Genomic DNA, 25560 nt, shown 5'->3' with positions numbered 1-25560 from the left:
TTAAACCTTCTGGCTAAACTTTAAATTGCATAGCATCTGCTGAGTTCCTTGTGCAGTCTTTTACTAACACGTCTGAGCACGTGAACATTCATTTTTAAAGATCAGTGTTTCTGCTGTAGTTTTTTTATGTAAGTGGTTCTATCATGTTATGTAATTAGATCTTAACTTGGCACTATTGCTGAAGTGTCATTAACTCACCCTTCACTGGTAACTGTTTCCATTATACGTATTTTGAGGGAAATGCTATATTGTAGTTTGAATTTCTCAAGTGTGTCTGTAATTCTGTTTTCATAATTAGGTAAAACAAAGCGAGGGGTGTTAGTGCCTGGCAACATTAAGTTTGTAATTGACCTTTTAACAAGTGCTTCTTTAATGGACTGAAATAGTAAGCGTATAAGGGTATTGTAGTGAAGAATGTTGAGTGTGGCCATCTTAATGTAATAACTGGTTTTAAGGAATTTGATGAAGTGGCTATGTGAAGTAATTGAGAACTGCTAGACTTAAAGTTTCTATAAATGCATGACACTTTCATTTTTTTATAATCTCCTCTTAAGTGACTGTTTATTTGAGTACTGAGTACGTTGTGTTTCTAACTGTATTTGCAAAGCTTTATCTATTGGCTTGTCCACAATTTGTAATTGTCAAATTCCTTAAAAGGCGAAATGTCAATAATCTGTCTTAATTATAAATTGTGACTACCAACCGTGATTCCATCCAGCTTCCTCTTCTATGTCATCTAAGATATGGTGGGTAAGTGTGGTACGAATAGGGAACCACGTACCACCTTCGTCTTTCATTTTCAGGTGATTCCGCTGTTCTGCGGAAGTTGGCGGCAGCAGAGGAGTGTTCCAAAATGGTGTCTGATAAGAACGCAAGTATTCATCTGCGATGTGTGACTGAATACCTCACTGCTGAAGAAACTGCGCCGATTGAAATCCATCAACTATTGCTAAAGGTGTATTGAGACGATACAGAAGAAGTGTGCAATGTAAGGGGACGGGTATGGCATTTTCAAGGTGATGAAAGGGGTGTGCATGACAAGCCATGTCCGAAATGGTTCAAATGGATCTAAGCACTATGGGACTTAACATCTGAGGTCATCCCCTATACTTAGAACTATTTAAACCTAGCTTACCTAAGGACATCACACACATGCTTGCCCAAGGCAGGATTCGAACCTGCGATCGTAGCTGGAGCGCAGTTCCGGACTGAAGCGCCTAGAACCGCTCGGTTACAGCATAGCAATTCTTTTGTCACCTTTGTCGTTCGGAAAACGTGTCTTCTGTCGTGCCCGTCCAGAACCCCACCTATTTTTCTGGAGATAGCCACAAAGTAGTCACAGTGAAATGACAGAGCCGCAAAGATAGGTCGTTTTGTGATTGTTGAACATCTTCACGTTTCCATTCCGGAGCCTCGGAGTCACCGTTTCGAAACACATGCTTCACCAGCTTTACTGCGGACCTGAAATGGTCCTTGTCAAAGAAGTTGCCATTGTGCTTAGCAATGTGTTTAAAAACACTCTCTTATGGCACACATAGTGGAATCTCCGCGTGCTGAAATATAAGGCAGCGTCTTTTGACTTGTGGTATTCTGACTACTGGGTACCCGAAAAGTCTAAATGGTTTACGTTGTACTCAGCCGTCTGAAAATGGTAACTTTCCTTATTTGCCGTCTCGGCACTGAAGCGGCTGTTAGGATACATGCTGCTGATACAATCTGGCGACTTTCGAAGAGTTTTGATGACTTGTGACTCGATCATAAATGAGTTGTCGGTGTAGCAAGGTGAACGGCAGCCTCCGTAAAGAAGTTAACCACGCTGGATTCAAAAAGTTGGTAATTGTCAAAGTGTAGTATGTTCCAACGAGAAAAACAGGTCACAGCAAGGATCCTTCTGAAACTAGATCCAGGTTGACTATAATATAGTTTGGGTCAACTCTGATATGCTTTAATACGAAGGTCACTCCAAAAGAAATGCACACTATTTTTGTAAAAATACAGTTTTCATTCCGCATGTGTGAAAGTTTTAAGTGTGTAGATACATCCTTGCCGCTTGTTTTCAAACTTAGTTCAACCTGTTCCCGTGAGTGGCGCCGTCACAGCATGTCTTCAAAGATGGCTGCTACACTTGACGTTCGTCAGAAGCAACGTGCTGTCATAGAGTTCCTGTGGGAAATATCCACAAGAAGTTAAAAAAGGTGTGTGGAGATGCTGCTGTCGATCGCAGTACAGTTAGTCGGTGGGCAGCAGGTTACGTGATGAAAGCGGGCACTGCAATATTGAGGATTGTCTTCGCAGTGGCAGGCCTCTTACTGCACGCACTCCAAAGTGCAGAGAGTTAACGAATTGGTGACTGCTGACAGACGCATCGCAGTGAACGAATTGTCACGCTACGTTGGGATAGGGGAAGGAAGTGTTTGCAGAATACTGAAAGTGTTGGCGTTAATAAAGGTTTGTGCCAGGTGCGTTCCCAGGATGTTGACAGTGGCTCACAAAGAAACAAGAGAAACTGTATGCAGCGAACTTTTGGAACAGTATGAGAATGGTGGAGATGAATTTCTTGCAATAATTGTGACAGGTGATGAAATATGGCTCCAGCATTTCTCACCAGAGACGAAGAGGCTATCAATGGAGTGGCATCATGCAAATTCAATAAATAAAAAAATAAATCAAAACGACACCTTCTGCTGGAAAAGTTGTGGCTACGGTGTTTTTCGATTACGAAGGACTCTTGCTTGTGGACATCATGCCAAGTGGAACCACCATAAATTATAACGCATATGTGACGACACTGGAGAAACTTCAAGATCGACTAAGTCGTGTTCGACCACATCGGCAATAGCAGGATGTTTTGCTGTTGCACGACAATGCACGGCCACATGTCAGTCAAAAAACCAAGGAAGCGATCACAAAACTCAGATGGACAACACTGAAACACTCGCCTTACAGTCCTGACCTGGCTCCATGTGACTATCATCGCTTTGGGAAACTGAAAGACACTCTTCGTGGAACAAGGTTTGAAGATGATGATTCCCTTGTGCACGCTGCCAAACAGTGGCTCCAACAGGTTGGTCCAGAATTTTACCGTGCGGGTGTACAGGCGCCGGCTTCAAGATGGTGTAAGGCAGTTGAGAGGGATGGAAATCTACATCTACATCTACATCTACATCTACATCTACATGACTACTCTGCAATTCACATTTAAGTGCTTGGCAGAGGGTTCATCGAACCACAATCATACTATCTCTCTACTATTCCACTCCCGAACAGCGAGCGGGAAAAACGAACACCTGAACCTTTCTGTTCGAGCTCTGATTTCTCTTATTTTATTTTGATGATCATTCCTACCTATGTAGGTTGGGCTCAACAAAATATTTTCGCATTCGGAAGAGAAAGTTGGTGAGTGAAATTTCGTAAAAAGGTCTCGCCGCGACGAAAAACGTCTATACTGTAATGACTTCCATCCCAACTCGTGTATCATATCTGCCACACTCTCTCCCCTATAACGCGATAATACAAAACGAGCTGCCCTTCTTTGCACCCTCTCGATGTCCTCCGTCAATCCCACCTGGTAAGGATCCCACACCGCGCAGCAATATTCTAACAGAGGACGAACGAGTGTAGTGTAAGCTGTCTCTTTAGTGGACTTGTTGCATCTTCTAAGTGTCCTGCCAATGAAACGCAACCTTTCGCTCGCCTTCCCGACAATATTATCTATGTGGTCCTTCCAACTGAAGTTGTTTGTAATTTTAACACCCAGGTACTTAGTTGAATTGACAGCCTTGAGAATTGTACTATTTATCGAGTAATCGAATTCCAACGGATTTCTTTTGGAACTCATGTGGATCATCCCACACTTTTCGTTATTTAGCGTCAACTGCCACCTGACACACCATACAGCAATCTTTTCTAAATCGCTTTGCAGCTGATACTGGTCTTCGGATGACCTTACTAGACGGTAAATTACAGCATCATCTGCGAACAACCTAAGAGAACTGCTCAGATTGTCACCCAGGTCATTTATATAGATCAGGAACAGTAGAGGTCCCAGGACGCTTCCCTGGGGAACACCTGATATCACTTCAGTTTTACTCGATGATTTGCCGTCTATTACTACGAACTGCGACCTTCCTGACAGGAAATCACGAATCCAGTCGCACAACTGAGACGATACCCCATAGCTCCGCAGCTTGATTAGAAGTCGCTTGTGAGGAACGGTGTCAAAAGCTTTCCGGAAATCTAGAAATACGGAATCAACTTGAGATCCCCTGTCGATAGCGGCCATTACTTCGTGCGAATAAAGAGCTAGCTGCGTTGCACAAGAGCGATGTTTTCTGAAGCCATGCTGATTACGTGTCAATAGATCGTTCCCTTCGAGGTGATTCATAATGTTTGAATACAGTATATGCTCCAAAACCCTACTGCAAACCGACGTCAATGATATAGGTCTGTAGTTAAATGGATTACTCCTACTACCCTTCTTGAACACTGGTGCGACCTGCGCAATTTTCCAGTCTGTAGGTACAGATCTATCGGTGAGCGAGCGGTTGTATATGAGTGCTAAGTAGGGAGCTATAGTATCAGCGTAATCTGAAAGGAACCTAATCGGTATACAATCTGGACCTGAAGACTTGCCCGTATCAAGCGATTTGAGTTGCTTCGCAACCCCTAAGGTATCTACTTCTAAGAAACTCATGCTAGCAGATGTTCGTGTTTCAAATTCTGGAATATTCCATTCGTCTTCCCTGGTGAAGGAATTTCGGAAAACTGCGTTCAATAACTCCGCTTTAGCGGCGCAGTCGTCGATAACAGTACCATCGGCACTGCGCAGCGAAGGTATTGACTGCGTCTTGCCGCTTGTGTACTTTACATACGACCAGAATTTCTTCGGATTTTCTACCAAATTTCGAGACAATGTTTCGTTGTGGAACCTATTAAAGGCATCTCGCATCGAAGTACGTGCCAAATTTCGCGCGTCTGTAAATTTTAGCCCATCTTCAGGATTTCGCGTTCTTCTGAACTTCGCATGCTTTTTCCGTTGCCTCTGCAACAGCGTTCGGACCTTTTTTGTGTACCACGGGGGATCCGTTCCATCTCTTACCAATTTATGAGGTATGAATATCTCAATTGCTGTTGCTACTATATCTTTGAATTTGAGCCACATCTCGTCTACATTCGCATAGTCAGTTCGGAAGGAATGGAAATTGTCTTTTAGGAAGGCTTCTAGTGGTACTTTATCCGCTTTTTTAAATAAAATTATTTTGCGTTTGTTTCTGATGGATTTGGAAGAAATGGTATTGAGCCTAGCTACAATGACCTTGTGATCACTAATCCCTGTATCAGTCATGATGCTCTCTATCAGCTCTGGATTGTTTGTGGCCAAGAGGTCAAGTGTGTTTTCGCAACCATTTACAATTCGCGTGGGTTCGTGGACTAACTGCTCGAAATAATTTTCGGAGAATGCATTTAGGACAATCTCGGAAGACGTTTTGTGCCTACCACCGGTTTTGAACAAGTATTTTTGCCAACATACCGAGGGTAGGTTGAAGTCCCCACCAACTATAACCGTATGAGTGGGGTATTTATTTGTTACGAGACTCAAACTTTCTCTGAACTGTTCCGCAACTGTATCATCGGAGTCTGGGGGTCGGTAGAAGGAGCCAATTATTAACTTAATTCGGCTGTTAAGTATAACCTCCACCCACACCAATTCGCACAGAGTATCTACTTCGACTTCACTACAAGATAAACCACTACTGACAGACACCAACACTCCACCACCAATTCTGCCTAATCTATCTTTCCTGAACACCGTCTGAGACTTCGTAAAAATTTCTGCAGAACTTATTTCAGGCTTTAGCCAGCTTTCTGTACCTATAACGATATCCGCTTCTGTGCTTTCTATTAGCGCTTGAAGCTCAGGGACTTTTCCAGCGCAACTACAACAGTTTACAACTATAATTCCGACTGTTCCTTGATCCAAGCACGTCCTGTAATTGCCAAGCACCCTTTGACATTGCAGCCCATCCCGCACTTTCCCGAGGCCTTCTAACCTAAAAAACCGCCCAGTCCACGCCACACAGCCTCCGCTACCCGTGTAGCCGCCAGCTGAGTGTAGTGAACTCCTGACCTATTCAGCGGAACCCGAAACCCCACCACCCTATGGCGCAAGTCAAGGAATCTGCAGCCAATACGGTCGCAAAACCGTCTGAGCCTCTGATTCAGACCCTCCACCCGGCTCTGCACCAAAGGTCCGCAGTCGGTTCTGTCAACGATGCTGCAGATGGTGAGCTCTGCCTTCATCTCGTAAGCAAGACCGGCAGCCTTCACCAAATCAGATAGCCGCTGGAATCCAGAGAGAATTTCCTCAGATCCAAAGCGACACACGTCATTAGTGCCGACATGTGCCACCACCTGCAGCTGGCTGCACCCTGTGCTCTTCATGGCATCCGGAAGGACCCTTTCCACATCAGGAATGACTCCTCCCGGAATGCACACGGAGTGCACACTGGATTTCTTCCCCTCCTTAGCCGCCATATCCCTAAGGGGCCCCATTACGCGCCTAACATTGGAGCTCCCAACTACCAGTAAGCCCAACCTCTGCGATTGCCCGGACCTTGAAGGCTGAGAATGATCCTCTGAAACAGGGCAGGAGAAATGAAAATATTGTTCCTAAAAGATGTATCTACACACTGTAAAACTTTGAAACATGTAGAATAAAAGATGGATTTTAAAAAATCGTGTGCATTTCTTTTGGCGTGACCCTCGTATCCGAACGAGGATCAATGTTTCTGATGTGATGTTCTCACATATGATGGTATGTTAATTTCGTTAGATATTGCTGTAGTCTACAGTTTATTTGGGAGAACCAACAGCACTACTAAACTTACATGTTGCGAGAGAATGATAGGATATGTGTGAGAATTGTTTTTCACAGCAGCAGTATTTGTCGTCGGTGGTACAACTCGGCGGTGTTGGCATACTTACCGCAGCCAGGCGGTGGCGCCAATAGGTTGGCGAGCCAGCAGGCAGTGGCGCCAGCGAGCGCAGACAGCAGCGCCACAAGCAGCCAGGCGGCCGGACGAGGAAGCCTGCCCGGCGCCTCGACAGCGGAGCACCTGTGCGTCACGCCTCCCCGCGAAGAGTGGTTAACGGTGCACGCCGGCGACCTGCAAGACGAGTTAACACGTGCCCACTCCGTTCTGCCTTTAGAGGACCACACTGACTGACAGCGTAACCTGTGTTAGGAAATCGTCAGTCAGGATAACGTGCTTTAAAGAAGAAAGACTGAAGTGTATAGTCCAGTTGAGGTCATTAAGAGAGAAAGTTGCAAAACCCTTGACCTAGTCTAGTTAGAATTAATCAAATTTCTGCACCTACCTCTTCATACTGCTAGCGACCTTATTGTATGTGGTGGAGAGCTCCCTGACACTGTTATCATTCACTTCCTTCTGCCTCTCATTCGTGATCGTTGCGTGAGACGGACGAGCGTAGCTAAGCCTCAGCACAAGCACTAATGTTCCAGATTTTTCGTCTGAGGTCACTGTGCGAGGTGATAAACTCCCACATGATGTCCAGTGCGTTTATTGCAGTGTCTCCACAAAAGTTTAATCAGCATCATAATGTCCTCAACCTCACTAAAGGAACACGCGACGAATCGCGCTACTCGTATATTCATGCATTTGGACCGATTCCATACTAGGAGCAATAACTCTGGACGACTATTCTGTAACTTACATCATTCGCGGATGAAATACATTTCCTTGGGTTTCATCGAAAGAATCTCCGCCCTACATCGATCTCCAGCACTAGTTTTATATTGTCATCTACATCTACATGGATGCTCTAGAAGTCACAATTAAGTGCCTTCACAATTCTCTATTATTCCAATCTCTTATAGAATGAACACCTATATCTTTCCATACTAACTCTGATTACCCTTATTTTATCATGGTGAGCGTTCCTCCCTATGTAGGTCGGTGTCAACAAAATATTTACGCATTCGGAGGAGAAAGTTGTTGATTGGAATTTCGAGAGAAGATTCCGTCGCAACGAAAAACGCCTTTCTTTTAATGATTTCCAACCCAAATCCTGTATCATTTCTGTGACCCACACTCCCATATTTCGCGATAATACAAAACTTACTGCCTTTCTTTGAACTCTTTCGATGTACTCCGTCAGTCCTACCTGGTAAGGATCCCACACCGGGCAGTAGTATTCTAAAAGAGGACGGACAAGCGTAGTGTAGGCAGTCTCCTTAGTTGGTCTGTACATTTTCCAAATGTCCTGACAATAAAACGCAGTCTTTGGTTAGCTTTCCCCACAACATTTTCTATGTGTTCTTTCCAATTTAAGTTGTTAGTAATTGTAATACCTAGGTATTTAGCTGAATTTACGGCTTTTATATTAGACTGATTTATCGTGTAACCGAAGTTTAACGAGTACCTTTTAGCACTTAAGTGGATGACCTCACACTTTTCGTTATTTAGGGTCAACTGCCACTTTTCGCGTCATTCAGATACTTTTTTCTAATTCGTTTTTCAGTTTGTTTTGATCCTCTGATGACTTTATTAGTCGATAAACGACAGCGTCATCTGCAACCAACCGAAGAGAGGTGCTCAGATTGTCTCCCAAGTCGTTCATATAGATAAAGAACAGCAAAGGGCCTATAACACTACCTTGGGGAACGCCAGAAATCACTTCTGATTTACTCGGTGACTTTCTGTCAATTACTACGAACTGTGACCTCTCTGACAAGAAATCGCAAATCCAGTCACATAACTGAGACGATATTCCATAAGCAGGCAGTCGCTTCTAGATATTATAGCGCCTTTTACTATATCCATTGATTTATCAGCGATAGCTGAACCGAAAAATTACGGTTCTTCCAGCGCATGTATGTGCAATACGTTATATTCTTCACTGTTGAGGGTGAATCGACCTGACCAACCGTCAATCTTCTGCAGGCCTTCCAGCATTCCGCTACAGTTTCTTGCTGTTGCAGCTTTCCTGCAGTCTGACGAAGCGTCTGGCATCAGCCACTACATTATACAGAATGTTCCAGAACGAATGGTCAGTTTTAAGGGATATGAGCAACGATCATTTGAAGCAAGAAATTTCCTATGGGCGTATGTCCTATTCCGATTAGTTTCCAAGACAGAGCACATTTAATGTACATTGTTATTTCTTTTCTGTATTGTTCAATACATTGTCAGGTTTACACGTGTACAACAGATAGTAAGCACTAAAACACGCGGTTCACTAAGTATCAAGTGAAAAATACATATTTTTTACACTTTTACCTCTAAGCATTATTCACACAGGTCACGTTACAGCTGTTGTACAGTTAACAACAAATTGTCGAATATGCCATCGTCAACTTAAATTCATTTGTGCACGCTTGGAAGAGCACGTTACGTTGCTTGTCTGAGTACCTCTGCATGTTCCCTATTGAGGACAGCAGCGTCCATGATGCGAACACGCAGTTCTCCTAGCGTATTCACCAGTCGTTTGTACACCTCAGACTCCATCCAACCCCGTAAACGAAATTTTAACGACGTAAGGTCAGGCGATATTGGTGGCCATTTAACTGTACTAGATGTCTGTAATTAAACTCAAGGCCTTATGAGAGCTCCCGTGTGTGCTGCATATATATAGGGCACTAAAAAAAAAATCACAGGTACGTTCATTAAGCTGTGAGCTCGCAGAGTTTGCTGATAAAATAACGGTTTCGCTTTCTGCCACCAGAGGGAAATGTTGCGCTGTAGGCAGTAATGTGGACGTGTGGTATCTGTACTTTCGGCCATGTTCGAAAACACGAGGTAAGCAGAATCCGAACCTGATTCTGTCTGATCTCACGATGCAGCTGCATCAATAATGCTTTCCCTTTCCTCCCCCCCCCCCCCCCCTCCCACCCATCAATTCACATATAATGTATCACAGCTGCGGATTCTGCTTTGTATTTGTTCTAAGGCGCATGTCCGAAAGAACAGACACCACACATTCAGATAACTGATTCCCCTAGATGAGGAATGGATCCACCTTCTTCATTGCGAGTGTATAAGTAAGTCCAACCTCCTGGGAGAATCTCAGAGTAGCAAGCATGGAGTAAATGGACAGGGACTGCTCTGTGGGAATGTGGGTCGGTCGTCAGACATGCAGAGATAATACACGCAAATGTGGTAACATTGTTTTCCGTACGGCGCAGTGGTTAACGCACTGCCTCGTAAGTAAAAGAGATGTCGGGTTCTAATCCAAGTCCAGCACACTTTTTCTCTTGTCGCCGCTGATTCTGAGTATCGTTCCTCAGTCTCACTTCAGTAATGCCTTACCTGTCCTTCCCCTTCTCCCCTCTTCCATCTTCAATTTACATACGCTGTAACCCAGTCAGAATGTGAAATGCTTCCTGTTTTCAAGTCAATATGGTATTTTCACCTAGTCAAGCGTCTCGATTTCTTATGTGAAATGACTGTTGGTGTAAAGAGTCAAGAATATTGAAGCTTTCCATATGAAACGCACTGCTGGTAGTTTTTTTAAACAGAACGGCAGCGAAAATGAGGAAATGGTACCGACAGAACCAACTGTGAAGAGACCTAAGTCACTAAAAGGGGGACGGCCGGAGTAGCTGAGCGGTTCTAGGCGCTACAGTCTGGAACCGCGCAACCGCTACGGTCGCAGGTTCGAATCCTGCCTTGGGCATGGATGTGTGTGATGTCATTCGCTTAGGTAGGTTTAAGTAGTTCTAAGTTCTAGGGGACTGATGAGCTCAGAAGTTAAGTCCCATAGTGCTCAGAGCCATTTGAACCATTTGAAGCACTAAATGGAATAAACAATGTTTTTCTTGTGGTCTTCAGTCCTGACACTGGTTTGATGCATCTCTCCATGCTACTCTATCCTGTGCAAGCTTCTTCGTCTCCCAGTACCTACTGCAACCTACATCCGTCTGAATGTGCTTAGTGTATTCATCTCTTGGTCTCTCTCTACGATTTATACCCTCCACGATGCCCTCCAATACTAAACTGGTGACCCCTTGAAGCCTCAGAACATGTCCTACCAACCGATCCCTTCTTCTAGCCAAGTTGTACCACAAACTTCTCTTCTCCCCAATCCTAATCAACACTTCCTCATTAGTTATGTGATCTACCTATCTAATCTTCAGCATTATTCTGTAGCACCACATTTCGAAAGCTTCTATACTCTTCTTGTCCAAACTATTTATCGTCCATGTTTCACTTCCAAACATGGCTACACTCCATACAAATACTTTCAGAAACGACTGCCAGACACTTGAACCTATACTCGATGTTAACAAATTTCTCTTCTTCAGAAATGCTTTCCTTGCCATTGCCAGAAGACATTTGGTATCCTCTCTACTTCGACCATCATCAGTTATTTTGCTCCCCAAATAGCAGAACTCCTTTACTACTTTAAGTGTCTCATTTCCTAATATAATTCCCTCAGAATCACCCGACTTAATTCGACTTCATTCCATTATCCTCGTTTCGCTTTTGTTGATGCTCATCTTATATCCTCCTTTCAAGACATTATCCATTCCGTTTAACTGCTCTTCCAAGTCCTTTGCTGTCTCTGACAGAATTACAATGTCATCGGTGAACCTCAAAGTTTTTATTTCTTCTCCATGGATTTTAATACATACTCCGACTTTTTCTTTTGTTTCCTTCACTGCTTGATCAATATGCAGATTGAATAACACCGGGGAAAGGCTACAACCCAGCCTCTCTCCCTTCCCAACCACTGCTTCCCTTTCATGTCCCTCAACTCCTATAACTGCCATCTGGTTTCTGCACAAATTCTTTCAAATTCTGAAGGTGGCAGGGCTAAACAATATGACCAAGAAATTTGAAGAATAAGGTCAACTGTACTCTGTTCATCATAAGAATAAACCTGATGTAAACATAACAGCATGTATTGTTCCGCGTTTGCTTGAATCTCATTAGTGCTGTGTCTTGTGCAAATGTATCTGAATTCCTAACGGACCAAACTGCGGAGGTCATCGGTCCCTAGACTTACACACTACTTAAACTAACTTATGCTAAGAACTACACATAGACCCATGCCCGAGGGAGGACTCGAACCTTCTGCGGGAGAGGCCGCGCAATCCGTGTCATGGCGCCTCTAACCGCACGGCCACTCCGTGCGGCGTGTCTGGTGCAGTCAAGTACGATCATAGGGATACGTTTGATGCTCTGTTACACGCTAACAAGCTGAGCGATAATGCAGGACAACAGATTCGCCAGTGCATGTAACTTGGACAGCACTGGGCAGCCAGCTGGCCCAACTAACCGGCAATAATGTGACCACTTACAGAGAAACAATATAGCTTCAAATGTCATTTAATTTTTAAAGAGAATGAAATAATATTCGACAAAATTCCAGCACTTAAGAAACTGGTCTTAGGTGAACTGACAGAAAACGAAAACCACTATCGTTCTCAACAATATAGTATTCTAATTGCAAACAAGAATGATGCCAATTCCTAGCTTAAAAACAGGGTAATCTTTCTGAGCGAACTAAGTGTGATGTTAAAGCATACTGTAGAGATTTCACGGCATTGTGAATACGTGCAGCCACTGAAAGTATTAATTATAGTCAGTTGTCTGGTAATCTCTTAGTTCCTTCCTTATCCGAATCCGAGAAATATATTTCAGTTCTGGAACTGCCATCTGCTACGTTGATAACGAGTCGATTAACAACAGAATCCACGAAACCACGACGTGGCATTTTCTCCTCTTCTGTTATGACGAGCCAATCTATATCCCACCAGCGTTCGGTACGGACAGGTGAAAAACCTGCGTGTGTTAGTTCCAGTACGCCTGACAACTAGAGTCTTGTTATTCCTCTCGACAAATCCCTTAACTTGGCTCCAAATCAGTTCTGTTCGGTTCATATTGTGATGGTGCAGTGGCAAATGTACGAAGTTTGCATTTTTATGGTGTGCCAGCAGGTCGTGGTCTAGTGGCTTGCCGGCACGGTAGCTCAGCGTGTTCGGTCAGAGGGTTTAGCTAACCTCCGTAAAAAAAAAAAAAAAAAAAAAAAAAAAAAGAGAAACCTGAGTAAACGGATTAACGAACAACTTGAACGAGTGTCATCGGACGTCCGCCACGAACAAATTCAACGAACAATACGGAGCAAGATGAGATTAAAAAGAAGTGGTCAGCGTTACTGCCTATGGATCATGGGGTCCCGGGTTCGATTCCCGCCCGGGTTGGGAATTTTTTCTCTCCCGGAACTGAGTGTTCGTGTTGTATCCATCATCATCATTCGCGACATGGGTAGATTGGACTGCATAAAAAGCTGGAATGTGTAAAAATTGGGACTTTGTACCGGCGCTGATGACCGCGTAGTTGAGCGCCCTACAAACCAAACATCATTGATCCAGTGAAAAGGGTTGTTTTTATGTGTATACGACACTATTCACCCTGGTTCGTGTGGGACTACATCTGTGGTGTAAAACAATGGATGTAGTCCGAATAAACAGTATTTGGTTTTTCTTTTTTGTCCTAAAAATTAAATTCTTGTGTTTTCACAATTTAAGCAACTTTTATTAACACTCTTTCATCAAATATCGATAACTAAGAATTCTTAATTGAAATGAAAACAGGAGTTTTTCGTGTACTATGTACGTAGAAACAAGAAGACGTGCATTATTCGTAAAAATGATACTGAATTTTACGATTACGAGGTGTAGGTATTTCAAATTGAACGAAAGGAAGGGATATCGAAGGCGACATTCGAAGCAGCGCTCTATGAAATTCAGCCATTTATCAATCTAATTCTCTACGGATTATGCTGTATGTCCAAGCGCTTGTAAGTTCTGAAATTTACGAAAAACATTAAGAAGAACCTATTCGTCTGCACTTTTCAACCGTGTTCCACTCGCGCGTTTCACTGCGGAGCAGAAAGTAGCCTCAGCCATTTTCATACTGCTTATTAACAGCGGGACAATCAAAGCCCAACACCACACAGACTGTGACTGTACAAGATTTTTTAATTAAAAACTACATAGTTAAAGCGTGATGAAGAAACTGTTGATGCTTGTTAATACATTGGAAAATCTTACAGTTTCATTTAAAATAAAAAATGTCGTGTGACTAGGGCCTCCCGTCGGGTAGACCGTTCGCCGGGTGCAAGTCTTCCGATTTGACGTCGGCCGTAGTGGTCTCGCGGTTCTAGGCGCGCAGTCCGGAACTGTGCGACTGCTACGGTCGCAGATTCGAATCCTGCCTCGGGCATGGATGTGTGTGATGTCCTTAGGTTAGTTAGGTTTAAGTAGTTCTAAGTTCTAGGGGACTAATGACCACAGCAGTTGAGTCCCATAGTCCTCAGAGCCATTTGAACCATTTGAACCGATTTGACGCCACTTCGGCGACTTGCGCGCCGATGGGGATGAAATGATGATGATTAAGACAACACAACACTCAGTCCCTGAGCGGAGGAAATCTCAGACCCAGCCGGGAATCGAACACGGGCCCAAGGATTGACATTCTGTCTCAGCTACCGGGGGCCGACACATGACTTGGTAATAAGGTAACTAACATAGGAATTACCTCCAAGAGCGAAACAACGCCAGCGTAAGTGTGCTACGGCTTCTGGCCAATCATTGCCTTTGTGTTTGCGTACAGTTTGGATTCCGTAGAAATACTGGAACACTTGAGGCAATACTGACCTTACGACTTATCTTAGAAAATCCATGGAGAAGAAATAAAAACTTTGAGGTTCGCCGATGACATTGTAATTCTGTCAGAGACAGCAAATGACTTGGAAGAGCAGTTGAACGGAATGGACAGTGCCTTGAAAGGAAGATATAAGATGAACATCAACAAAAGCAAAACAAGGATAATGGAATGTAGTCGAATTAAGTCGGGTGATGCTGAGGGAATTAGATTAGGAAATGAGACACTTAAAGTAGTAAAGGAGTTTTGCTATTTGGGGAGAAAAATAACTGATGATGGTCGAAGTAGAGAGGATATGAAATGTAGACTGGCAATGGCAAGGAATGCATTTCTGAAGAAGAGAAATTTGTGGACTTCGAGTATAGATTTACGTGTCAGGAAGTCGTTTCTGAAAGTATTTGTATGGAGTGTAGCCATGTATGGAAGTGAAACATGGACGATAAATAGTTTGGACAAGAAGAGAACAGAAGCTTTCTAAATGTGGTGCTACAGAAGAATGCTGAAGATTAGATGGGTAGATCACATAACTAATGAGGAGGTACTGAATAGAATTGGGGAGAAGAGGAGTTTGTGGCACAACTTGACAAGAAAAAGGGACCAGTTGGTAGATGTTCTGAGGCATCAAGGGAACACAAATTTAGCATTGGAGGGCAGCGTGGAGGGTAAAAATTGTAGAGGCAGGCCAAGAGATGAATACACTAAGTAGATTCAGATGGATGTAGGTTGCAGTAGGTACTGGGAGACGAAGAAGCTTGCACAGGATAGAGTAGCATGGGGAGATGCATCAAACCAGTCTCAGGACTGAAGACAATAACAACAACAACAACATTAGGTTTATTCTCATGATGAACAAAGTATAGGTGGTGCGGCAGGGAAGGTGAGGCGGTTCATTCTCATGGCAGTTGTTGATGACGTTGCTGTAGCTACAGCCGAGCGTGCAGCCAACGGTCAACAGTTCAAACATTTTGCGGCGCGCTTTATACTGACGCCACTACAACATTCAGAAACCAAATGAAGGACCAAAATAGGCTACAAGGCCTTGACTTTGCCCTTCTTTTTTGGCACGCATGGAAAATGGATGACACGCAAATGGGGAACATCCTTTGGAAGAACGAACCACACTTTACTCTGCACGGTGATTTGCAAAGAACTGTTTTATATGACTTTCTACTCAGTCAGATGTTGTGCAGGAATATCCACTGCACTCAGCTTACGTGAATGTGTGCTGTGGTTTCACAACCTCTTTCATTCTCAGTCCATTGTTCTTCCAGATGTTGACACCTGGATTCCCTGTTAGATGTGAAGTGACATCTCCATGTTATAATGACCTCCTTCTGCAACACGTAATTTCCAGCTTTGCAAGATCTCAACTGTGTCCACATAACTACTTTCATGCAAGGTGGGGCGACACCACATGTCACTTTCCCAGTGAAAAATTTTCAACGAAAAATCTTCGGTGACAATCGCATCATCTCAAGGCAATTTCAAAATGTGTGGCCTTCCAGATCTCCGACCTAAATCCATGTGACTTCCAGTTGTGAGGATATCAGAAAGATAGTGTCTATCATAAATCGCTATCTCGCAGATTAATGAACATATCTACAATGTTTTTTCGTTCGGCGATGGATACAGGCCGCACTGCAGCACTAGTGACACGGTTAGTTTAATTGCACTGAAGAGCCAAAGAAAGTTATACACCTGCCTAATATCGTGTAGGGCCCCCGCCAGCAAGTAGAAGTGCCGCACACTACGAGTCACTGACTCGACTTATGTCTGAAATAGTGTTGGAGGGAAGTGACATCATGAATCCTGCAGAGCTGTCCATAAATCCGTAAAAGTACGAGCGGGTGGAGATCTCTTCTGAACAGCGTGTTGAAAGGCGTCCCAGATAAGCTCAATAATGTTCTTGTATGCGGAATTTGATGGTCAGCGGAAGTGTTTCAAATCAGAAGAGTGTTCCTGGAGCCACCCTGTAGCCATTCTGGACATGCGAGGCGTCGCATTGTCGTGTTGGAATTGCTCAAGTCCGTTGGAATGCAAAATGGACATGAAAGGATGCAGGTTATTAGACAGGATGCTTACGTACGTGTCACGAGTCAGAATCGTATCTAGACGTATCAGGAGTCCCATATCATTCCAACTGCACACGCACTACATCATTACAGAGCCTCCACCAGCTTGAACAGTCCCCTCTTGACATGCAGGGTCCATTGATTCATGTGCTTGTCTCCATACCCGTATATGTCCATCCGCTCGATACAATTTGAAACAAGACTCATGCAACCAGGCAACATGTTTCCAGTAATCAACAGTCAAATGTCGGTGTTGATGGGCCCAGGCGAGGCGTAAAGCTTTGTGTCATGCATTCATCATGGATACACGAGTGGGCCTTCGGCTCCGAAAGCCCATAACGATTATGTTCCATTGAATGGTTCGCGCGCTGACACTTGTTGAAAGGCCAGAATTGAAATCTGCAGCAATTTGCGGAACGGTTGCACTTCTATCAAGCTAAATGATTCTCTTCAGTCATCGTTGGTCCCGTTCTTTCAGGATATTTTTTCGGCCGCAGCGACGTTGGTGATTTGATTTTTTACCGGATTCTGATCTTCACGGTAAACTCGTGAACTGGTCGTACGGGAAAATCCCCACTTCAGCGCTACCTCGGAGGTACTGTTTCCCGCTTTAACAGCACGTTCAAACTCACTTAAATCTTGATAAACTGCCATTGTAGAAGCAATAACCGGTCTAACAAGTGCGCCACACACTTGTCATTTATAGGCGTTGTCGACCGCAGTGCCGTATTCTGCTCGCAGTGGCGTATTCTGCTCGTTTGCATATCTCCGTATTTGAATTCGCATGCCTATACCAGTTTCTTTGGGGCTTCAGTGTATAACCACCTGGTACTATCACGACTAATCCAGCTATTAGGGTAAGTACGACTGAGTTGTTCCCAAAAACATCTGGTAAAATGTGGTAGGGCCGCGTCATGCTGGGAACACACAGCAGTCCACGAGGCCAAAAGAACGTCCTCGGGGTGTTAATAAACAATCTTTCCAAAAAATGCAAGTAGTTCTGTCTTGTCATTCGCTCATCTAAAATGACTGTCCCTATCACGATGTTACTGATCTTGCCACACCCATTATTGATCGAAAAACGAATCTCGAAACTGGATTCCCCTGTAGCGTGTGCATTTTCCTGCGACTATCGACGTTTATTACATGTGTCGTTGATTCCATTCCGTGTAATGTAGCTTCATCGGTGACTAGTATTAATAGAAGCAAATGACCATTGCCATTCAACCAGTAACAGAATTCAAGTCACGTGGCAGTATTGACAAATTGCAGATATGATATATCTGTAATGGGTACAAGTTTCTCGCATGTTCGTCATACATGTGTTCGTGGGACATTGATACATGTCGCCGTGTGCTGATAATGGGACTTCGCTGCACTTTCAACAATATGTTTCTATTGCTGCACAGGCTATTGAACTACACGTTCAGCCAGAAAATATAATCTTGGAGAAACTCCTGTTTCACGTAACGTGCTGAAAATCTTGGTAAACACACTACGGTCAGGAATTATATGTGGCGGAAAGCACCGACGCTATTCTTCGACAGCAGGTGGAACACAACCATGCAGAATCCGTAAACATACACCATATTTGCGTATTATTTATTATTGTAGACGTGTGTCATTTTAGCTAGTACACGTACAACACAGTTACCGACGACTGATGATGATTTACCTCAATGAAGCGAAACGCGCCTGATGAACATGTTTTGTAGTTGCAACGAGAGATCAAAAATACCCTCAAGACAGTTACCGGTCCTGCTCTCTAATACGCTCTCAGTCTCATGCACTACTTCACCCGCAACACACAGTGGGCAATTGCGCATTAAACGACCAGTTTAGTGCCAGAAACACATCCTTAGAAAACAGGTTGAAATTAACGAGGCATACTGGGCTAGAATAAAACGTCAAAGTGTTCGGTCGGTAAGAAACATATGTGTACACCACTAGCTCAAATACAAACGTACAAGGTCTCTTCAAAAAATTCCGGAACATTCATAATTTCACGTCAATGGTGTGTTGCAATGATATGCGGTTAGCATCTCGGCATACCCCTTTCTTTAAGGTGTAACTGCCGGACGTTCCATTGTTGCATGTATGTTAGTTATTGTTCAGTGCTGTATTGCGTAGAATGGTGTGTCGGAGAGTTTGCGACTTTCGAGTAGGCAGAATTACAGGAGCAACGCATCTGCATTAAATTTCACGTGAAACTCAAGAAAACCTGTACAGAGACACATCAAATGTTGAGGAGCCCTACGGCGATGGGTGGTCAAGTTGTATACGGTGTTACGAATGGTTCACACGCTTTAAAAATGGCCGCACGCAAGATGAAGATACCTATAATGTTACTTAAAATCCGTCTTGATTGCAAATTTTTTATTCATATGACCGGTTTCGGTTCATTCAGAACCATCTTCAGATCTGATATTTCAGTTACAGGAGTAACCCGTCCAAATCCAGCAACTTTCACATGATGTGACGTAGCATGTGAAAGTTGCTGGATTTGGACGGGTTACTCCTGTAACTGAAATATCAGATCTAAAGATGGTTCTAAATGAACCGAAACCGGTCATATGAAAAAAAATTTGTAATCAAGACCGGTTTTAAGTAACATTATAAAATCACTGATTTCTGATATTCCATAAGACATTATGTCTGTTTTTGCAAAAATTGAAGCTGCCCCTCGTTCAGAACTTTCTTCGACGCCTACCGACGACGCTCATGTCAGAAACGTCAACGAAATTGTGCTTGCCAATCGAAGCCTGACTGACCGAGAGACTGCAGAAGAATGTAACTTTTCAGTTGTATCATGTCATGAAATCCTGACACAGCACCTTGGCATCCATTATGTTGCTGCCTAGATGGTACTACGGCTCTAGAGTCAAGACCAGAAAGAAATTCGCCTCGCAACCTGTGAACAATTGGATCGCTTAAATAAGAGAATCATAACTGATGATGAGATGTGTGTCATTGCTTATGATGTTGAGACGTTGAAAGGACGTGGATGTGCAACAATAGACGAGATAAAAGAAATTCCCAGAGGGGGCTTCACGCAGTCCACCAAAATGCGTACCAAGACTGCTTCTGGAAGTGCCCAAGACTGCTTCTGGAAGTGTAAACGGCGTTGTGGTGGTGTATCAACTGTGGAGGTGAGTATTTCGAAGAAGACCAAGCACAATTAGTAAAAGGTAAGCGTAGAAAAATTTTGTGTACAAAGTTCTTGAACTTTTTGAACAGACCTCGTACATTAAACGTTTTCTATGTCGAAAACCGTTCGGAATGGCGCATATGTCCATATGAGGTCTTTTGCTTCAAATAAGCGATTGTTTCATATCCCTGGTTATTGATCATTCCTCTTGGGAGACCCAGTACATGGACTGTAACGGCCATATAACACACTCTAGGGGTAATGCCAAAAGCAGTTTTACATCAAACGATTTTGCCCCGTTAAAAACGTTGAAACCTTCCCGTCTAATATTGGATGAACGTTTGCTTGCTGACTGAACGCTGCGTCTCTTAAAATCTTTTAACTGCTGCTCTGTCAAGACTACCTGCTGATTATTACGACGAAACATAAAATGTGTTGTCGCCGTGGCCCTCAGTCGTTACCTGAAATTATTAAGACTGATTCTTACCTTTAATTATTTATACTGGATCGCCATCTGACTGCTACAGCAAACTGTGGAATGAATATACTTACTTCTCTTTAACATAATTATAAGCTGCTGGTGGAGTTTCATAATACTTTGTGACTGGAATTCTTTAAGTTGAAGTTAATTTAGATTTGATAAAAGCTGAAGCTCAGTTTAGACTTTTCTTTTAAGATAACAATAAATTCCGTAAAGCATTTACGTGAATGATTTTGGGATAGAAAATTCTTAATGCATTTAATCTGGTAGAAGTTAACTATATTCTGAGAACTATCTTGACAAACAATTACAAGGGGTATAGTTCTTTACAAAAATTCTTAAAAAGTAGCGTTGCGCTACATACCTAATTTTCCATCAAAATTACATAACTATATTCTGAGAACGATCTTGACAAACAATTACAAGGGGCATAGTTCTTTACAAAAATTCTTAAAAACTAGCATTGCGCTACATATAGCGAGTGGCTGGCGAGCACACCGCTTCTTTCAAAGTGTTAATTCATACCTCGCTTACAGCGACCTCCTCTCATGTCTCGCTAGCTACGACTGCCTCGTCTCACATCTTACTCGCAACTGCTCGCTTCCAACGCTCAATGCTACAAAGGTGCGGTCTCGCCGCCAACAATGGTTTTTGGTGCAGACAATCCCTGCTACCATTACAGATGTATTACTACGCGCTGTTTCCCGCTCTTTCTCAAAATGTATCTATGCGCGGTTTCCCGCTCTTTCTCAATAATACACAATGCAATTTAATTAACAAAACAATTTAAATAAGAAACAGTTCAGATAATTACATGCTAAAACAGTTTAAATACGCCTATTACATAATTACATATGCCGCTACTCGGCTTTCTTAAAATTTTACTACGTTGTTGAGTCATATGGACTCAACATAAGTATAAAATTTGATTATAGAAAATAGTTTGAACAAAGTGTATACACAAATGCTGTGAAAGGTAGAATTTTCAAAGTTTGGCAATCTAAGTAGCCGATCTTTGATGCTGTTTTGTGTAGTGTCAGACCAATATGCTGATAAAAATGCTTCCTCAAATGCTTCTACGGAAAAACATTGTCTAGCAATTGGTCGCATTCGTCGTGCTGGTTCTCCTTCAAGAAAACTGACAATAAATTCTAACTTATGTTGTACTGGCCATGATGGTGGAAGTGCTCCCCTGAACTGTTGGATAAAATCCAACGGATGTATTTGCGCCCTGTCGTTTTTAAATGTTTTAAACTTTCTAACTGAAAGAAAATGTTTGTGATCAAAACTGTCATGTCTGTGTGTGTAAGTGTTGTCGTATTGTCTTGAATATGGATTCGGGTGTCTTTCTTCCTGGGTAAAATCTCTTACTCTCTGAAGTCTACCAACATTATATGTATTATGGATCTGAGGCATTTCGTAACGGTGTGTGTTCTGTTGAAAATGATTATGTGCGGCGGTTTCTTGTGCGTCCGCTATCTCTTGCTGTAGAGAATTTATTTGCTGATGCAATGAATCATTACGCGATTTTAGATCTGTGATAGTTTGTTGTATATTTGTCAATGGCGTGTTATTACTATTAGAGTTCTGTTGCACTGGGACTGGTGCAGTGTCGTCTGATCTCTCGTCATTGTTAGTATCTAAAAGATCTATTCTTGTAGTGAGTTCATTGATCTTTTCTGTCAGTTCGTTTCGTAATTTACGGTTGCTTTTGGTGACTTTCTTAAAATCTGCCTTTAAATTTTCTGTGTCATGGTTAATTTCTATGTGTTCTATTTTGTCAGTTAGTGTCTGAACGTCCTCTGTTAATTTATCTTTAACATTCTGGATTTCAGTGTCTGTAGAAGTTTTCACATCGATTGTCTGTGTTTGGATTTCTGTAAGCCTGTCTTGTATTTGATTATTTGTTTCTTTGACCGTTTCGATTTCTTCCGAGATCGACTGTATGTGATTGTCTACATATGTTTTGCCCTGGGCAAACACTTTCTTTTTGTCGTCCTGACGCTGTTTAGTGATTGTTTGTAGTAATTCTTTTCGTTCTTTATCCTGCGATCGCACCAGTTTACGGTGACGTATCAAACAGTTTTCTGTGTGATTGTTAAAACGTTCATCAATCTGAGCGTTTTGTTTAGCAAAGTTTTCTGTCATTGTTTCCCGTATACTAACTTCAAATGTTGCTTGGTTATCGGATATTTCTTGAATTTTGTCGCGTAATTCTTGTGTTGATTGTGAACATTTTTCAGCGACTGTTTGAATTTCTACTTTGATTTCATGTTTTAGATTTTGGTACATATTGTCTAATTTCTGATCTGTGTGTGCGTGTTCTGCCTTAATTTCGTTTTTTAGATCTTGTGACCTTTTTTCTAATTCTTGTGACCCTCTGTTAAAGTTTTGATTCATGTCTTGTCTCATTTGTAGCAAAAATGCCATTATTGGATCCGTTTCGGATTGACTTCTGTGTGTATTTGTATTCGTTGTTAAAGGCTGTAGATCTGTGTTCATTTGAACATCCTCAGATGATTGTGACTGCGTCACGTTTTCCGTAATTTCGGAATTTTGGTCATGAGAACTGTTGGACCTGCTACGCAGGTTGTGTAGCTGTGTACCGTTTGAATCTAAATCAGTGCTTAATGGAGTCTCTCTGTCTGACTGCATTGTAGTGGTTTCGTTACTGAAACTGTTATGACTACTATGCGGAATTTGTGACTGTGTACCGTCTGTTGCATTTAATGCCAAATTATTTTGCACTACCGTTTCATTGTCTGTGGGCATTTCTGAAGTTACTTGTTCGTTAAACGCTTCCATATTGTTACAGTTATTAAATGTCTGTTCACCTAACGTTTCAGAATCAGGGTTTTCACACGTATTATTACTGCCTATTCCAGAAAAGAATCTCTCGTCAGTATTTTGTACAGTTTTATCAGTTTGAAAACGAGTAATTATTCTGCGGGACATTGTCTATAATCATCACACGCAACAAAATATATCACTGTTCAAAGCGGATTCAACACTGAACAAACACTTTTCAACGCCGAATCAATAAAGCAAACAGAATTGCCGATGACCTGTGAATAAAAGTTATACACTTTAGTATATGCGTTGCGCCACTTAACAGTAACTTATTCACACTATTATCAAAGTCAGTATATTCATATCCACAGTAGATTCACTAAAATGTCGTACTGAATGGATATCGCCAAGTGAAACCTTCCCGTCTAATATTGGATGAACGTTTGCTTGCTGACTGAACGCTGCGTCTCTTAAAATCTTTTAACTGCTGCTCTGTCAAGACTACTTGCTGATTATTACGACGAAACATAAAATGTGTTGTCGGCGTGGCCCCTCAGTCGTTACCTGAAATTATTAAGACTGATTCTTACCTTTAATTATTTATACTGGATCGCCATCTGACTGCTACAGCAAACTGTGGAATGAATATACTTACTTCTCTTTAACATAATTATAAGCTGCTGGTGGAGTTTCATAATACTTTGTGACTGGAATTCTTTAAGTTGAAGTTAATTTAGATTTGATAAAAGCTGAAGCTCAGTTTAGACTTTTCTTTTAAGATAACAATAAATTCCGTAAAGCATTTACGTGAATGATTTTGGGATAGAAAATTCTTAATGCATTTAATCTGGTAGAAGTTAACTACATTCTGAGAACGATCTTGACAAACAATTACAAGGGGTATAGTTCTTTACAAAAATTCTTAAAAAGTAGCGTTGCGCTAAATACCTAATTTTCCATCAAAATTACATAACTATATTCTGAGAACGATCTTGACAAACAATTACAAGGGGCATAGTTCTTTACAAAAATTCTTAAAACCTAGCATTGCGCTACATATAGCGAGTGGCTGGCGAGCACACCGCTTCTTTCAAAGTGTTAATTCATACCTCGCTTACAGCGACCTCCTCTCATGTCTCGCTAGCTACGACTGCCTCGTCTCACATCTTACTCGCAACTGCTCGCTTCCAACGCTCAATGCTACAAAGGTGCGGTCTCGCCGCCAACAATGGTTTTTGGTGCAGACAATCCCTGCTACCATTACAGATGTATTACTGCGCGCTGTTTCCCGCTCTTTCTCAAAATGTATCTATGCGCGGTTTCCCGCTCTTTCTCAATAATACACAATGCAATTTAATTAACAAAACAATTTAAATAAGAAACAGTTCAGATAATTACATGCTAAAACAGTTTAAATACGCCTATTACATAATTACAACGTGTTTCTGAGTTCCGTATTCTAGGAAGTTGTTAATATAGTCAAAAATGTGGTCCAAACTTACGTAAAATCTTATTTTGTTCTCAGCGCAACAGAGCAGAACTGTAACAAATATCTTCCGGAAATCGAAGATTACTCGATCAACCTGGACGGCGTTGTCAACGGACCTCTTGATCACATAGACGAACAAAGCGAGTTAATTTTGGCAAGATCTCAGTTTTCAGAATCAATGTTGCTCCTATAGATGATACTTTCGTTCCCCGACAACTCACAATACGGCAGCCTAATATTCTACAGTCGGTTATGTCCGCGGTACAGGCAAATACATTGGTGCGTCTGTCCGATGAACCTTCTCGAAAACGGTTTTGTTATGCCGGTATATTTCACGGAAATAAATTACAGTGTTTTTTAAAGTTAATCTGTGATATACTTCTGTTCTTCTTTAGTGTACCTGTCTTCTGAGAGGTTTAACTGGAGACTCTTCACGGTGTCCTATACTAAGCATCTTCCTCCATCTGTTTTTATGTTCGACCCATTCATATGCTGTCCATCATTCCAATTTTCTTCGTACCTCTTTCTCTCGTTCCTTCCACTTTTCTCCCTAAGTTCTTTGTTGCAGACATTTCCTACGCTGAATCTGTCCCAGCCAAGAATTTCTCCTATTTCTGATCACTTCCAACGACATTCTACCCCTCCCCCCCCCCCCCTCCCCGTATTTTCTTCACTACTTCTTCTTTCTTAAGCATATCAGTCTTTCTAAATACCTTTCTTCTCCCTTTTTAACTCTCCATGATTCACTCCTTTATAGAATTACATTCCAAACATAACATTTATCAAATATTTTCCTCATGCCCATTTGTTTTCTTCTAGCGATTAGTAACTGCTCCACCTCTTCAAATTCTCACATTCCAATAATATATTTCTTCGTATTTCTTCTGTGC

General features: G+C 42.3%; 1 protein-coding gene across 1 annotated transcript in view; it reads right to left on the bottom strand.

The window, feature by feature from the left end:
• Window positions 1-25560, bottom strand: part of LOC126272599 (uncharacterized) — an 86942-nt gene that overhangs the window by 19193 nt on the left and 42189 nt on the right. Inside the window, exon 3 of the mRNA XM_049975542.1 lies at window positions 6985-7166. Within this exon, the coding sequence (XP_049831499.1) occupies window positions 6985-7166 (182 nt within the window). The remainder of the gene's footprint in view (window positions 1-6984; window positions 7167-25560) is intronic.

This window comes from Schistocerca gregaria, chromosome 5, assembly GCF_023897955.1.
Source record: "Schistocerca gregaria isolate iqSchGreg1 chromosome 5, iqSchGreg1.2, whole genome shotgun sequence".
NCBI classification, from domain to species: domain Eukaryota; kingdom Metazoa; phylum Arthropoda; class Insecta; order Orthoptera; family Acrididae; genus Schistocerca; species Schistocerca gregaria.
Note: the sequence above shows the minus strand (reverse complement) of the source record. Positions and strands in the feature narration are given on the sequence as shown.